The sequence below is a fragment of the Perissodus microlepis genome, chromosome 4 (genome assembly GCF_051167445.1).
Source record: "Perissodus microlepis isolate ML-2025 ecotype Zambia chromosome 4, ASM5116744v1, whole genome shotgun sequence".
Classification (NCBI taxonomy): domain Eukaryota; kingdom Metazoa; phylum Chordata; class Actinopteri; order Cichliformes; family Cichlidae; genus Perissodus; species Perissodus microlepis.
This window is the reverse complement of record NC_140464.1, coordinates 28,951,378-28,967,792: the sequence shown is the minus strand read 5'-3', so window position 1 is coordinate 28,967,792 and position 16,415 is coordinate 28,951,378. Positions and strand designations below refer to the sequence as shown.

Below are 16,415 nucleotides of genomic sequence, written 5' to 3'. Positions count from 1 at the left end.
GATGCTGACAGGAAAAGGACTAATTTAGCAGCGCAGCACATTGAACAGCAGTAATGTGGTATTACTACTTGACAGTGACACATGGGGAAATAATTCAGAAGCACATCTCTGGGTTCAGAGCGGAGGGAGTTGCCTTTTTTTTTTTCTCCTGTTCTTCACAATGGACTTTTGGCTCTGTTTGTATTTGTTATTTATTCAGTTTAGGTAAATGTAATGTTAACACTGACAGGCCAACTGCCTGTAAAAAAAAAAAAAAAAAAAAATCCAGGACGTGTGAATATTCAAGTATTGCATGCTAGTCAGGGGCCATACTTTCATGGTGTCATGGCTTCTGTAGGAGCATGTCAGGATTTTCCTCTGTTTTGTCATCTGTGTGCTGCCTATGTGTTTTTTAAAGTTACTTTTGAGTCTGGTTCACTCTGAGTCACTTATTTGAGAAACAGATTGTAACCTTAACCAGGTTTTCTTCAACAGAGTATCCTGCTGTCCTGCTGCACATCAACCAGCTGCCTGAAACTTCATTTCCTCATTCATAAAGTCGCCATCAAAGCTCAGAGCAGCAACTTATTCAAATGAGCAACAAAGCAATGCAAACCAAATGCGGGTGCCATCATTTAGAAAATGGATGGATAATACAAAAATTATCAAAGCGCTTTACACCACTGTCATTCATACAAGCACTTTTTTTGTATGCTTTCTATCTAACATTCACACAGATACACTCATATGGGTGCACTGGAGGGCAACTTGGGTCTAGTATCTTCCCTAAGGATATTTGGCATACATACCGGAGCAGTCCGGGATTGAACCACCGACCTTTTGATAAACAGATTGGTAGAACACCACCCCAACAAACCAAAAATGTCTCTTAAATGTTGAAATACTGACCAGGAAAACCAGTGCTAGTGCCATTTTACTGTCACAATGCTGGCACTACACCAGAGATGCTTAAGTTAAAAGGAGAATACGGTGTACATTTACCACATGCCAAATTATTGTTTCAGGGGTCCCCCCCAAGCCAAGGATCTCCATAAATAACAGTGAGGTCACCTGGGGTCAGAGTGCCAGCATCTCTTGTTTAGTCCCAACTCAGGCATCAGATGGAACTTTCATCCTCAAGAAGACGTCTGACTCATTCATGGAGACTAAAACCTCAAATTCCAACTCTGCTATCTTCAGTTTCAACAAAGTGAACTTCAGTCATGAAGGACAGTACTACTGCCAGTACGAGGAAAGCATTCAGGGTTCAAAGTTCTCCTCCCCCTTTAGTAACTCTGTAGGACTCTTTGTTACTGGTAAGGATAAATCCAGTTTCCCAAGTTTTATGGTATATTCCATTTTGTATAATCTAATCAGTAAACTGGTGATAAAATGAAAACTTTAATTCTGTGTTGCTATTTCAGTAAGCTTCCCCAAACCCAATATCTCCATCAATCCTGCTGGTGAGGTGACCTGGAGTCAGAACATTGCAATCACTTGTTCAATCTCAACTCAGGTTTTAGGTGGAATGTTCATTCTGATGACAACATCAGATTCATTCAACATGACCCAAAATTCAGCTACAAACTCTGCAACCTTCAATATTTCTTCTGTGGACTTTGATGATGAGGGATCGTACCAGTGTCAGTATCAGAAAAAGGGCTCAAGTCGGGACTTTAATTCCCCGCTAAGTGACAGTGTCATACTCAATGTCACAGGTAAGAGCAATAAATAAAAGGGTAAAATAAAAAGATCAAAACTGATCAACTAAATAAAAATAATACAAATTTACAGATCTTTACATTTTTGCTATTACAAATAGTGTTGTATAAACTGTAGAAATTACTTGTCATAAGATATCAAGAGCTTTAATTTATGTTTATCTATGTAATAAAAATATAGATATAAACTTTTTCATATAAGACAAAAAGCGCAATTTCAAAAGTACATCTTGTTTTTTCTGCATAATCTCGCAGAAACGCAGCTGCAGTTAATAAACTGTGTTTTCTTTTGTTTTTTTGGTTTTATTACTGTTGACCCGCTATATAAAAAAAATGCTGGAACTTTTCTGTCATTTCAATGTTTATTTATTACTTAATTCCTTAGTGTAATGTGAATGACCACGAGAGGGATCTTTATCAGTAGGAAAAGCAGCAAAAATCTATGCCCTCCTACACATATCCAGTGGGACGAATTGGAGTCTTTGGCAGACCGATTCTGGCCCCTGGGACTTATGTTTGACACCGCCGCTGTAGAACATTAAACAGCTGTTAACATTCGGTAGATCACAAAATACATGGCGAAATCCTAATGTTGATTGGTTAATGATGATTCATAAATAATAAGCTAACTTGCATGAAATGCTACCATTGGACTTGTTTCTGCTGCCCTTCTTAATCCTAGTCTTTCTTTCACACAGTGAGACTACAGAGGCCCATCATTTCTCTGACATCTCCTAATGCAGGACTTGTCTGGGGTCCTGAAGGTGCCGAAATCACCAGGGGTTACAGCTTTGTCCTCACCTGTTCCATTAACTCCACATTTTCAGGTGGACATTTTATTTTGAGCTTCTCTGGCTCCAACCTCACAGAGCCAGCAGTCAACAACTCAGCCTCCTTTAGTTTCCCTGTAGCTGAGTATGAACGTCAGGGCAACTACAGCTGTGTGTATGAGGTCACAGTGTCCACACGGACATTCAGATCGGCTGTAATTGCACCGATTAGTGTCATCATTAAATGTAAGTACAGTGTTGAATTCATGGATTTTTGTATAAAAGCAAAAAATAACATAAAAATATCAGACTATCTGACTGTGGTAGCTGTAGCTGTATGTACCATGTAAACTGTGACCATTGCATTAGCTTATGTTTCCCAGTCTTGTTATAAATGTATACATTTAAGACCACAAAGAGAAGTCATAAAGGAGGAAAATGGTAGAGTATAAAAATAAAATGGTAAATAGACTGATTCTTATATAACAGTTTTCTACTCTTCTCTACTCAAATGTCTTTGTACAACACGCCACATTTAACCAAGCACTGTTTTCTATACTTGTCAGTGCCTTCTAACTAACATTCATATTCTGATGGATGCATCAGGTGGTTAATAACTTGCCCAAGGATATTTGGCATGCAGACTGGGGAAGCAAGGGATTGAACCACCCCCTTTCCAATCAGTAGATGACCTGCTCTACCCCCTGAGCTACAGCCATCCTCAAAAGACCCCATTTGTTTTTGAGGATACAAAATAAAAAAAGATCTTAGCAAACCAGTTCTTATTACAGATTGTTTTTACAGTAATGTTCTCAGAAAATCTGTTAAGTATACCCAAACCTCTTACAGTCACTCAGTCAGAACAGACCCGATCTTTTGGATGAGGTACTGTCCACTATGTGTTACACCATTATCCTGCATTCTATGTGAAAGTTAGTCACAAATCATGAAGATCAAATAAAAAGAAAGTCAGACTTAATATAAGACATTAAAGCAATGATCATTTTGATGAATGTTGCTCTTAGTCTGTAATATTGACATTATGTTCTGCAGTATTGTCAAACTGGAGGTTAAAGTTGGCTATGCTGTAGGGCAAGACCTACCCTGTAGGTAAAATGTTTCATGAGCAAGCATTGTCCCTCATTTTCTCAGATCCACCCATTGTCTGACACTTGGTTTCATAATGGCAAAAATGGTGAGATTAAGAAGGCTTGACAACAGGACTTAACAAACCAATGGGTGGTCGTGTCTAACTTTTAGACATAGTTGAGATGAGAAGTGTTGACAGGATGAGCAGAGTGCCCTTTCAGTGACCTGTAGCCATATTCTTGAAACAGACTTGAAATAAGTTACATGTTCTAAATTAAAACATTAATGAAAAGTAGTTCATTATGTGAAGAAGTGTTTTGATGGACAAACTGATCAAATTCTCTCTCCTTAGTCAATTTGATGCCGCTGCTGTCCTCAGTATCTGTTGGACTCCTGTTGCTGCTCCTGCTGTTGCTGTTAGTGGTAGGGCTGACGTGCAGGAGAAGACAACGACGAGCCAAGAAGCCTGTAGCTCTCATCCACAGTCAAAGTGTGTGCTCGCAAATTTTAAACAATTATTCATCTGATATTCATCAGACTACATATTCACATTCTTTTCCCTTACTTGTGTTTCAGTGGCTGTCCGAGTCGGAAATGCTTACAAGTATGGAGATGAAGATGATGATGAGGACTCTGTGAATGTTGATCTAGTGGACACTAATGAAAAAATCAAAGGAGGAGCTCCTGGACTGGATGAAGATGATGATGATTATGAGGACCTAGTGAGTGATGATGATCACGATTATGAGGAAGCAGGCCCAAATGACAAAAAGTCCAAGGAGGCCTGTGTGAGTGTAGACTGTCACAGACAAGATGAGGAAGAAACTAGTGATGAAGAGGAAACTAGTGATGAAGAGGAAACTAGTGATGAAGAAAACAACTATGAGAATGTATCCCCGCCTTCAGCAAGTGTGGATAATAAGGAAGAAGAGGAAACTAGTGATGAAGAACACAACTATGAGAATGTATCCCCGCCTTCAGCAAGTGTGGATAATAAGGAAGAAGAGGAAACTAGTGATGAAAAGGAAACTAGTGATGAAGAGGAAACTAGTGATGAAGAAAACAACTATGAGAATGTATCCCCGCCTTCAGCAAGTGTGGATAATAAGGAAGAAGAGGAAACTAGTGATGAAAAGGAAACTAGTGATGAAGAGGAAACTAGTGATGAAGAAAACAACTATGAGAATGTGTCTTTACCATAACCAGTTCATTATCATTCGTAATGAGCTCTCGTCCTTTTGTATGAAATGGTAAATGGACTTGTTCTTATAAAGCTCTTTTATGCTCTGAGCACTCAAAGCGCTTTAGGCAACTTACCTCTTTCATCCATTCATACAAGCACTTGATGCTTAAGAGTTTTCTATCTAACATTCACACACATTCATACTCCAGTGGATGCATCAGAAAGCAACTTGAGGTCAGTATATATATTTAACATGCAGACTGTGGGAGCCAAGGATCAAAGCAACCTTCCGATTAGTAGATGACCTGCTCTAGCTTCACCTACTCCTTTTCCATGCACTTCTTTGGAAGTGCATGGAAAAAGGGTAAAAACTGTCGTGTCACCTTCCAGTCATATTGAACACAACATGATGTTAACTTTGTAAATGATGATGCACTTTAGGCAACTTGCTTGCAACTGATTGAGCTGTGTCCCCTAAGTTCTAATCTCAGTCAGATCTTCCCCTTGCTCATGAAAACACCAGTTTGAAAACACCAAGAGAATGATGGCAAAATTGCTCATCTTGAGGCTTCACGGTGGGATTTCAATAACCAATGGGTGATGCCAAGCATGGGTGGATGCATGCATTACAGGGAGTGCAGAATTATTAGGCAAATGAGTATTTTGTCCACATCATCCTCTTCATGCATGTTGTCTTACTCCAAGCTGTATAGGCTCGAAAGCCTACTACCAATTAAGCATATTAGGTGATGTGCATCACTGTAATGAGAAGGGGTGTGGTCTAATGACATCAACACCCTATATCAGGTGTGCATAATTATTAGGCAACGTCCTTTCCTTTGGCAAAATGGGTCAAAAGAAGGACTTGACAGGCTCAGAAAAGTCAAAAATAGTGAGATATCTTGCAGAGGGATGCAGCAGTCTCAAAATTGCAAAGCTTCTGAAGCGTGATCATCGAACAATCAAGCGTTTCATTCAAAATAGTCAACAGGGTCGCAAGAAGCGTGTGGAAAAACCAAGGCACAAAATAACTGCCCATGAACTGAGAAAAGTCAAGCGTGCAGCTGCCAAGATGCCACTTGCCACCAGTTTGGCCATATTTCAGAGCTGCAACATCACTGGAGTGCCCAAAAGCACAAGGTGTGCAATACTCAGAGACATGGCCAAGGTAAGAAAGGCTGAAAGACGACCACCACTGAACAAGACACACAAGCTGAAACGTCAAGACTGGGCCAAGAAATATCTCAAGACTGATTTTTCTAAGGTTTTATGGACTGATGAAATGAGAGTGAGTCTTGATGGGCCAGATGGATGGGCCCGTGGCTGGATTGGTAAAGGGCAGAGAGCTCCAGTCCGACTCAGACGCCAGCAAGGTGGAGGTGGAGTACTGGTTTGGGCTGGTATCATCAAAGATGAGCTTGTGGGGCCTTTTCGGGTTGAGGATGGAGTCAAGCTCAACTCCCAGTCCTACTGCCAGTTTCTGGAAGACACCTTCTTCAAGCAGTGGTACAGGAAGAAGTCTGCATCCTTCAAGAAAAACATGATTTTCATGCAGGACAATGCTCCATCACATGCGTCCAAGTACTCCACAGCGTGGCTGGCAAGAAAGGGTATAAAAGAAGAAAAACTAATGACATGGCCTCCTTGTTCACCTGATCTGGACCCCATTGAGAACCTGTGGTCCATCATCAAATGTGAGATTTACAAGGAGGGAAAACAGTACACCTCTCTGAACAGTGTCTGGGAGGCTGTGGTTGCTGCTGCACGCAATGTTGATGGTGAACAGATCAAAACACTGACAGAATCCATGGATGGCAGGCTTTTGAGTGTCCTTGCAAAGAAAGGTGGCTATATTGGTCGCTGATTTGTTTTTGTTTTGTTTTTGAATGTCAGAAATGTATATTTGTGAATGTGGAGATGTTATATTGGTTTCACTGGTAAAAATAAATAATTGAAATGGGTATATATTTGTTTTTTGTTAAGTTGCCTAATAATTATACACAGTAATAGTCACCTGCACACACAGATATCCCCCTAAAATAGCTAAAACTGAAAACAAACTAAAAACTACTTCCAAAAACATTCAGCTTTGATATTAATGAGTTTTTTGGGTTCATTGAGAACATGGTTGTTGTTCAATAATAAAATTATTCCTCAAAAATACAACTTGCCTAATAATTCTGCACTCCCTGTATTTTTAATATCCAGTATCTCACAAAAGTAAGTAAACCCCTCACATTTTTGCAAATATTTTGTTATGTCTTTTCATGGGACAACATTGAAGATATGACACAGTGTACAGCTTGTATAACTTTAAATTTGCTGTCCCCTCTAAATAACTTAACACACAGCCATTATTGCCTAAACTGCTGGCAACAAAAGTGAGTATACCTCTAAGTGAAAATGTCCAAATTGTGCCCAATTAGCCATTTTCCCTCCCTGGTGTCATGTGACTCATTAGTGTTACAAGGTCTCAGGTGCAAATGGGGAACAGTTGTGTTGAATTTGGTGTTATTGCTCTCACACGCTCTCATACTGTTCACTGGAAGTCTAACATGGCAAAGGATCTGAAAAATAGAATTATTGCTCTACATAAAGATGGCCTAAGCTATAAGAAGGGTGCCAACACCCTGAAACTGAGCTCCAGCACATTGGAAAAGACCATACGGCAGTTTAACAGGACAGATTTCACTCAGAACAAAAAATAATCGTTGCCACGCAAAATATTGACACCTTGGGCACAGCTTGGACATTTTCACCTACAGGTGTACTCACTTTTGTTGCCAGCAGTTTAGACGTTAATGGCTGTATGTTGAGCTATTTTGAGGTGACAGCAAATTTAAAATGTTATACAAGCTGTACACTGACTGCATTACATTCTATCAAAGTGTCATATCTTCAGTGTGGTCCCATGAAAAGATACAACATTTTTTCAATAATTTGCAGGGTGTACTCACTTTTGTGAGATACTGTACATTTTCTCCAACATTAAAACCAGATCTGAATTTAAACTAGTCAAATATTGTCTATGTACTGTAAAAATATTAGCTGGCTAACCTAAGTTTGTTGTAAGTAGCCTTTTAGATATGATTCATGATTCATGTTCTTTGAAACAACCTTCCCTTATAACTTTTAGATTTTTGATGCTTTATATTTTAATGCTTTGCACTGTATGTTATTCTTGATGGTGGACTTGGGTCTGGGACGCCTCTATTTTGAATTGATATTGCAATTAATTTTAGATGCATACATCATATTTTATATTTTCCAGTATTATGACTTTTTCCATATAAAAACATACTGTAAATATACTGTATACATGCAAACTATTATACACTGTCCCTTGATACTCAAATACTTTTCAAAAGCAAACTATAAATTTCATTTTGTTATTTATGTAAAACTATAGATAGCGAGTAAACACTTTTTCTAATGAATTTCCTTACAGAATATGTAATTTCACTTGGATGTTATTGCACCTTCTTACACATTTAAAACCCTGGGCAATCTTAATTTGGATGTTTTGATAAACTTGTGAATAATAACCTGGTTGAGCTGGGTGGTGTAATCATATCTTAGTCATTTAGAGATGCAGACACAGCAGCTATCTGGAGTCTCTGTTTCTGTTTCTGATCCTGGCATCCTCTACCTAACTGACACACTTCTTTATTCATGCAGCAGTGCTGATGACTCACAGCTGACTTAGGTTATTTCATATGCATTGTTGTTCCTTGTGAACTTTTTTCTTTAGTCCAGATTTGGTGGCTTCACCATGAATCCCCTGTGCAGTCCAGTTCATCCAAACCATAATGCTTCAAGTAAAGCCAGTCAGCTGAATGCAAACAATATTTATTTGCTGACACTTTGAGGTGCATTAAACTTTTCACAGCAATAACAGACATCAAGATATGCTTCTGGTGTTTTGTATCAGCAAACTGTTCCAAGAGGATGTGGTAAATACCACAATGAGCCAGCTGTTTTCAACCAATCACATTCATTCTTGTTCACTGTTTGAGCCAATCACATGAAGGCATTACAGTCCTAAAAAGCCACAAATACATATGACACATGCTCTTTGTTGTGTTCACAAACAGCGCTCACATACACACAGTGTGGAAATGTTAGAGTCTGTCTTGTTTCGGGTTACAGGGGCCTCATCACTGCTTAAAGGATGAGCTCAGACTGCTGTTTGAAATATGTGCTCGGCCCGGAGTCGCTGCTTAGGTCAGTTCTTGGTAGTCAGTTAATGTCTGAAGAGTGAAAATTCACAGAGCACACAGATGCATAAATAATAAAAAAAAAAAAAGCAGTTCCATGCCAAAACTGTACTTGCTTCAAAAATGAAGGTAATGTTAACATTAAGAACACAATGGCATGTGCCGCCATTTTGGTGGTACCTTGGCTGTTCATGCACCACTTGAGTTTTGTAACTTGGCACAATTGCCACTATGGACGTATTCGAGGGAAAACCACGGTCCATCTGTACAGGCATCTGTATGACACATAAATGCGAGAGCACAAGGACTCCCAAATGTCAATGAATTCACGGAGAGATTTCAGCGACACTGGGAAAGAAAGAATCAGTGTGTTACAGACTGTGGAAGAATCTCCGTGATCACTTTGTAAAGGCAAGAAAGAGGGTACAGGCTAGAAAAAAGCCCCAGCAGGCAACAAGCCAGCCCAGATATTAGTAGAAATACACTGGCTGATGAAGTTTGTAACACACAGAGATTGATAATTTATTTATTGATATTTTGTTTTAAGTCTTTTGTGTTAATGTACTTTTGCAGAATTGACTCTTTGGTGGTTGGCCTGTTGCACCCCTCACAGGCAGTTGTAGAAACTTTTTTTTTTTCTTCAACCATGACTCACTTGTACATTTTCTTCAGCAAATTTGCTTGTTTCTAGACACATCTCCAAAAGTTGATTCTGTTCATCTGGACGTAGTGTTTTCAGAGAGAAACGTTTCGTCACTCATCCAGGTGACTTCTTCAGTCTCAGCTGACTGCAGGTTTCCCCAGCCTTATAAACAGTACATTTGCATAATGACTGAAATCAGCCCTCTGAAGGAACAATGGGCTGGGAGGTCAGTTCCTTCATCATGATTATGCAAATTCTCATGACCACCTTTTCACGTAAATGGCCTCCTTGACTCCGCGCTCAAACCAGCGTTCCTCCCTGTCCAGGATGTTACATCCTCATCATTGAAAGAGTGTCCACTGGCCTGTAGGTGTAAATAGACTGCAGAGTCCTGGCCTGATGAGGTGGCTCTTGTAGGAAGTTATTTTATTTATGTATTATTCACATTATTTTATTGTATAATGCCTTGGTGCCACTGGATTTTAACACGTCTCACACTCATACAGTTAGACAGATGGTGGGGGTCTGATAAGGAAGTTGGGGGGGAAGCAGACAACTCCACAGGAAGAGTCTTTTGTCTCTTCAACGACTCTGGGAGGTAGCAAGGGAGTACGAACATTAAGGTGTGAAACAGCTGTGTACTGCCTTTTGTTCCTGGAGAAGGTATTTAACTGAGAGCCATGTTAGGCTCGGTGGAGACTGCTGACCGTCTGCCCCACGATCATGTAGGCTCTCCACAAGCTTGGTTTTCTGTTCTTTATTTTGATTAAAGAATGTTAGCTACCGCTCACTGCTCGTCTGCAGGCTTTATTTAATGGAAAACTTCCACAACACTCTTCTGTGTTGTGCCATCCGCTTAGCCAGAGGTTGTTTGGTTTCCGCGATGTATAAATCCTGGCAATCCTCCTGGCACTTAACAGCGTACACTATGTTACTCTGTTTGTGTCGGGGGACCCGATCCTTGGGGTGGACCAATTTTTGGTGCAGTGTGTTTTGGGGTTTTTAAGACACTGACTGTGCACTGTTAATGCTGTCCTATTATTAGACACTATACAGCGGGTATGAAGGTATAAGAGAAGGAATCTCAGAATCATCAGGTAAAATTTATATGAATCTGTGCTGCACTTGATGTAACATAACTTTGACCTTTAAGCCACAGCCATTGTGCCACATTGTGCACCAGTCACACACTGCTCTTTTAATACATCACAGTACACAGTAAACAAAAACACGAAATTGCCATTCAGATATTTTTTTCTTGTTTGACCTCTCACTCAGACATAATGGATCATATTATTGCACTTTCCACTTGTTGGTAATGTGCTTCTTATGATTTATCTGTATTTGTTTGGGGACTTGTTATAAATCTGTCATGGTATTGCGTCACGGACCCAGGGTTTGGTGTTTATTGGTTAATATTCGTGGATTATTGTCATTCATGGTTTTCTGCTTGTGTTTATTCTTAGTTCCTTGGCTTTAGGTTTCTGTTTCTTTGCCTTCCCCGTGAGATGCAACCTCAAAATCACTCACTTGTTCCATCATTACTAAAGAAAGTTTATTTACTTTACAAAGTTTATTTATTTCATATGACACCCACTCCATGAGTTTTGTTTTCCACAAAATAACTGGTGACCCTCCTACTTGTATAAAAGACACAGTCCAGTCTTAGGCTCCTCTCCCTGAGTGGAATAATGAGTCTATGTGAGTACAGCTGCGAGTGTACGCTAATTATTGAAATTAGAATTTAAAAAAAAAAGAAATAATAAATGATATATCTACTGCTGCCAACTGGAAACAGTTGCAATCATATCAGCGTCAAGCTTGGCTGAGAGCTGGTATCGCTGTGGTGTTTTATTACAAAACACATGAACACGGTCAGACTGTGCAACTTTGAATAAAGCCCTAATAATGAAAAGCATTTTGAAGTTGTGTTCTGGTTATTTTTATTATTATATTTACACATATTTTTTTCAGATAACAGATACATACATATATCATTGCTTTTACATAATTGGATCCCAAGTCTGACATATTTTGCTTGTTATAACTAATAGAAATCGAAAGTGATCACCAAGGCTTGAAGTGAAAACACAAATTGATCACACACTTTGAGTGTCACACATGATACAAATGATTTTTGTTTTTCACTGCATCATTATGGACTGATAAGAAAGTGATATCTCATCATCTCAGACATGTTAAACACATTGATGGTCTGCCAGAACATGTCTGAAAACATGTATTTCATTAATGACAACTGAGCATTTTTGTGCCAGAAAAAACATTCCAGTTAAAACCACTCTACAGTTTGTGTTGCTCTCTGTCGCCCTCTGTTGTTCAGCTCTGAACATAAAGTTTTGTTACTGAGGAAAGGAAACTTTCCTCAGTAACAAACCTGAGGCTTATTTTGCTATAAAAATCAGCCAATTTCAGGGCAGACGCAGGGCAGATAAAGACATGGACCCCAGTGAGTCATTTGAGTTCCTGTGCATAGAGATTGTCTTTTATAAAAAACAGCTGAGCTAGGTCCCAGTTAGATGGTAATGTGTGTTCTTATGTTGGGTTGTAGTGACAGCTGTGTGCTCTGCTGCAGGAGCAGGTAAGCCAGGGGTGTCCAACTCCACGCCTCGAGGGGCGGTGTCCTGCAGGTTTTAGATGTGTCCTTGATCCAACACAGCTGATTCAAATGGCTAAATTACCTCCTCAACATGTCTTGAAGTTCTCTAGAGGCCTGGTAATGAACTAATCATGTGATTCAGGTGTGTTGACCCAGGGTGATACCTAAAACCTACATGACACCATCCCTTGAGACCTGGAGTTGGACACCCCTGAGGTAAGCAGTTTATTTAACTTTACCTCATTTGAATCGAAGGCCGATCCAGGTCTGCTCCATGTCTTGTTTTCCTGCAGTAGGTGCTGTAGTCGCTGCTCCTGCTCTTCTGGGAGCTGCTGGTTTCACCTCAGCTGGAATAGCTGCAGGCATGATGTCATTTGCTGCAGCTGCTAATGGAGGAGGAGTGGCAGCCGGAAGTGTGATGGCTGTTTTGCAGTCAGCAGGTAAATTAATAATTAGACGTTTCATTAGGATTTTAACTTGCAACAACATACAAAAATAAAAAGTCCATGAAAATATCATAATTTTAGATTAGATAATGACACTATGCTGTATCATTATGATAATTATGGTCATTATGATAAACATAACTATGACATCATCAATGATATTACAACAATAACTCTGAATAATGATGATGATAATGATACAGTTCACGGCTAGATAAAGTTGGCTGTCATCTTTATAGCAGTGTATGCTATGACTTCTTATAATGATAATGATAGAGTACACTGTGATATCAGCAGGGCTGAAGTGATATTTAGTCATTAGGCACAAAGCATAAGTATTTATCAGTTTCTTTGTCTAATGGTGCTGCAGGTGCAGCTGGTCTGTCAGCTACTGCTGGTCCCGCTGTGGCTGGTGCTGGAGCAGCAGTGGGTTGGCTGGTGAGTTTCATCAGCTGAAAATCACGAAGAACTCGTATATTTGCTTTATGCCAAAACTGGAAGTCTTGTTATTCTTCTCAAGCTTGTTTTCATCATTGTGTTGTGTTTTAATTGTGTTCATTATGATACATTTATATTAAAATTAAGTATTATGGTGCAAAGTTTTAAACCACGTGTGTATCATTAATGCAGCTAACTGTATACACAGTTACAAGGAAAAGACATGATTGTGTGTACAAGTCAGAGAGACGACTGAACGTCTCAGTGAAACAAAATCTGTTTTCATCTGTTCTTTTGGAACATTTGTGTGTGGCATTTTCAATCAGCTGTCTTGTGGAACAGCATCCAAAACACTGATGGACTTTTATTATGTACAGCCTTGATATTCTCTCAGAAGTTGAGAAAATATCAGGGCTGAAAAGCCAGATTTGAAAAAAGTCTTTATTTCCTTCCATATCTGCATCTCAATTTATATTATTGTGGGTAATTTCACTCCAGTAATTGTCAATGTTGTAAACACATGCCTGCAATCACAACGACTGCCTCACCTGTCAATGAAATACAAAAAGATATCAAATAAATTCTTTTGCAACGAGCAAGTAATAATAATTCTTACAGGCTATATGAAGGCATAACATCATTATAAAAAAAATACAGACTCACATATCTCTTCCCAGTGCATGTGCATGCTTTCAAAGATAACTCAGATGACACCAAAAACTCAACTGCAGATATGGAGGTATGTGAAATATGTTTTTTTTCCAGTGTCCAATTACTGCCACATGCCCCATTTCATATGACAAAACCAGTTTTAATTCCACCTTGTTTATACATTATACAGCTTTTTACCACCTTCATAAGAAAAAGAAATTACATAATGAGTGATGTGTTGGTGAAAAAAGTACATTGAGATGATACAACAAAAAATGCAGCATGAAGCAAAGTTGGACGAGCTGTTATTTTTTTTAAATTGATCTATGAAACAGATTTTATGAAGGGATCTCTTGATAGCTGCACTGAGTGATTTTGTTTGCTGAAATGTTCTATTTCCAATTGTAAACTGATTTTCAAGAGCACTAATTAAAAGGCTAGAACAGCAGCTAGTTTGCTTTTCTTCCACCTCAATTTACAGAGAAATAGCGCGTTTTGGGAACATTTCTTCCCATTTCTTTGGAATTATAGTACTACTATCACGTACTACACAAACAGTAATGTAGTACACACACATTTAGTATAAAGTTGGTAGCTTAGAGTATTTCTTGGAACTGTGGGGAAATGCATGTATTGTCTGACTTAGATGCAATAGTGTTGGGAATTCTTCCAGCAGGACCCTGCTGTGAGCATGAGAGTACTGACAGCAATGATACGAAGTTATACGAGGATTATGAGGACAGCGAAGTAGATAAAGTTTATGTTCTTACAGTTTTCTGAGTATACACTTGAAATCTTTAAACAATGGAGGAATTATTCACATTCTTCACTTTACAACAAAGTACTAACATCACCCTGTGAATATTACATCCTGTATTTGTAGCATTAATATTATGTGAGAACAATGCAATCAGTAAAAATTGGAATCAAAGAGCTCAGAAACATATTGTTATTCTTTTAAATATTTTGTTTTGTTTATATTTTTATTTATTGTCAACAATCTTCATTTAATATAATATTACAGCAAATTTGGTTAACTATTTCTATTCAGGCCTGACACTGGCACAGCCAGATATTCAAAGCCTTCATTTTTTAAAATCAGTTTCATACATTGAATAGTTTTCACTTCTTACAAAATTTAATTCTCAGAAGTTTTTTTTTTTCTTTTTTTAAATCAAGTCATTTCAGTTTTATCTATACAGCACCAAATCACAACAACGGTCGCTTTATATTGTAAGGTAGACGCTACAATTTATGTCACAATAGCAGGAAGTCAGGACCTGAAATTCAGACTGGGCAGACCGTTCTATCACAAAGGTTTGTTTTTTATTCAGAGGCAGTGTGACCAAGAAGTCAGAGGACTTAGGTTGAGGGATTTGCGTAGAGAGAGAGTGATAGAGAATTGATGGGGTGTTTCAGATAATCTGGGTTAACTGTTCCCGTGAAATTTCAGGAGTTAAGAGGTGTTAGTCCGTATAAGGCGAAAAAGGGAGGGATCGGTGGCCAGCGGGCAGGCAGGTGGAGGGCTCAGAGTTCCATGATCCATTCAGAACCATTAAGGGGAGATAGCTTGAGGTCTTTGACCAGCGCGATCTGCTTAAGCTGACCAGCTGGAACAAATAGAGAACTAGTTGCCACACAAGTAGAAATAAACACTAGTAGGCAGATCAGAGTACCACTGAAGAGGTGAAGAGAGTCTGGTGAAGCTCTGTGGCACAGGGCGTCCTTAAATACTGCCTGCTCCATGAAGCGATGCAGCTCAGCAGGAAAGATCGGAGTCCAATTCTCGGACTCTGCCCTAGGGTGGACCCCTCCTCTCCAGAGGAAGGGAGAGAAGGAAAAAGATTTTCCATGAAACAAGGAGAGAAATTCTGGGTTCATGATAATTTGATCTCTTATCAGTCCAATTTAACCCACAAATCTGAAGCTTCAGTCCCTAAATTAACCAAATGTAATGTTTCTTTAATCAGCACAGTAATCTTCAGCTCTGCTTGTCAGTATAAAGATGTTTGTAGTCAAATATGAATTATCTGACATGAAAAACGTGTATTGAGTAGAACAATGTGATTCCTTTCAAAACATGAGTAATTGTTACTAAAAATGTGGTGTACTGTACTTTAATCATGAAAAACAAGGACTTTTCAAACTGAGTCCAATCTTTTGAGCAGTAGTTTATATTGTATGTTTGTGTCTGACTGTATCTGATTAAGGTTTTGTCAGCATTTTGAAACAAAGACTCAACTTTCTAGCTCTGTATTTCAACAAAAATTGAGCTGAACTATTCCAATGGCGGTGAAAAACTCTCCCTAACAAGTCCACTTTATTGTGTGTTCATTGGCGTTTTCTTATCAGTGGCTCATGTTCAACAAATCCACTTTTGCATTCATATTAACACTGATCTGTCACGCTTATCAGTGGCTCATGGTTGCTTAAAGCCTATGTCTGTACTTGAGCACAGAGGCAGAGCATCATTCAATCCTGCCAGCTGCCTGTCTTAGCAGCATTTCAAGGATGACAGACTCCACTTTCTCTGCCGCTCATAACTTTTTAACAGTCTGTCCCTGTCCTGATACTCTACATCATCTGCTTTAATCAATAACCATGGACTCTCACTGCAATGTACGCTACAGCTCAAAAGTTTGAATCAAGTTAGAAATGTCA

At 39.0% G+C, this 16,415-nt stretch overlaps 1 protein-coding gene across 1 annotated transcript; it reads left to right on the top strand.

Moving 5' to 3' along the window:
* Positions 1-262: 262 nt before the first annotated feature.
* Positions 263-6,703, top strand: LOC146389209 (uncharacterized). The gene is made up of 5 exons (XM_084926939.1): positions 263-1,295; positions 1,404-1,697; positions 2,399-2,716; positions 3,912-4,049; positions 4,136-6,703. Exons 1-5 carry the CDS (start codon positions 1,139-1,141, stop codon positions 4,759-4,761), a joined length of 1,533 nt encoding a protein of 510 aa, XP_084783065.1. The 5' UTR covers positions 263-1,138; the 3' UTR covers positions 4,762-6,703.
* The last annotated feature ends 9,712 nt before the right edge of the window (positions 6,704-16,415 follow it).

Excerpts from the sequence above, each read along its gene's own strand:
- LOC146389209 (XM_084926939.1), top strand. The coding sequence starts at position 1,139 with ATGGAGACTAAAACCTCAAATTCCAACTCTGCTATCTTCAGTTTCAAC. Across the intron at positions 1,296-1,403 it reads TGTAGGACTCTTTGTTACTG|TAAGCTTCCCCAAACCCAAT; the intron begins GTAAGGATAAAT and ends TTGCTATTTCAG. Across the intron at positions 1,698-2,398 it reads TGTCATACTCAATGTCACAG|TGAGACTACAGAGGCCCATC; the intron begins GTAAGAGCAATA and ends TCTTTCACACAG.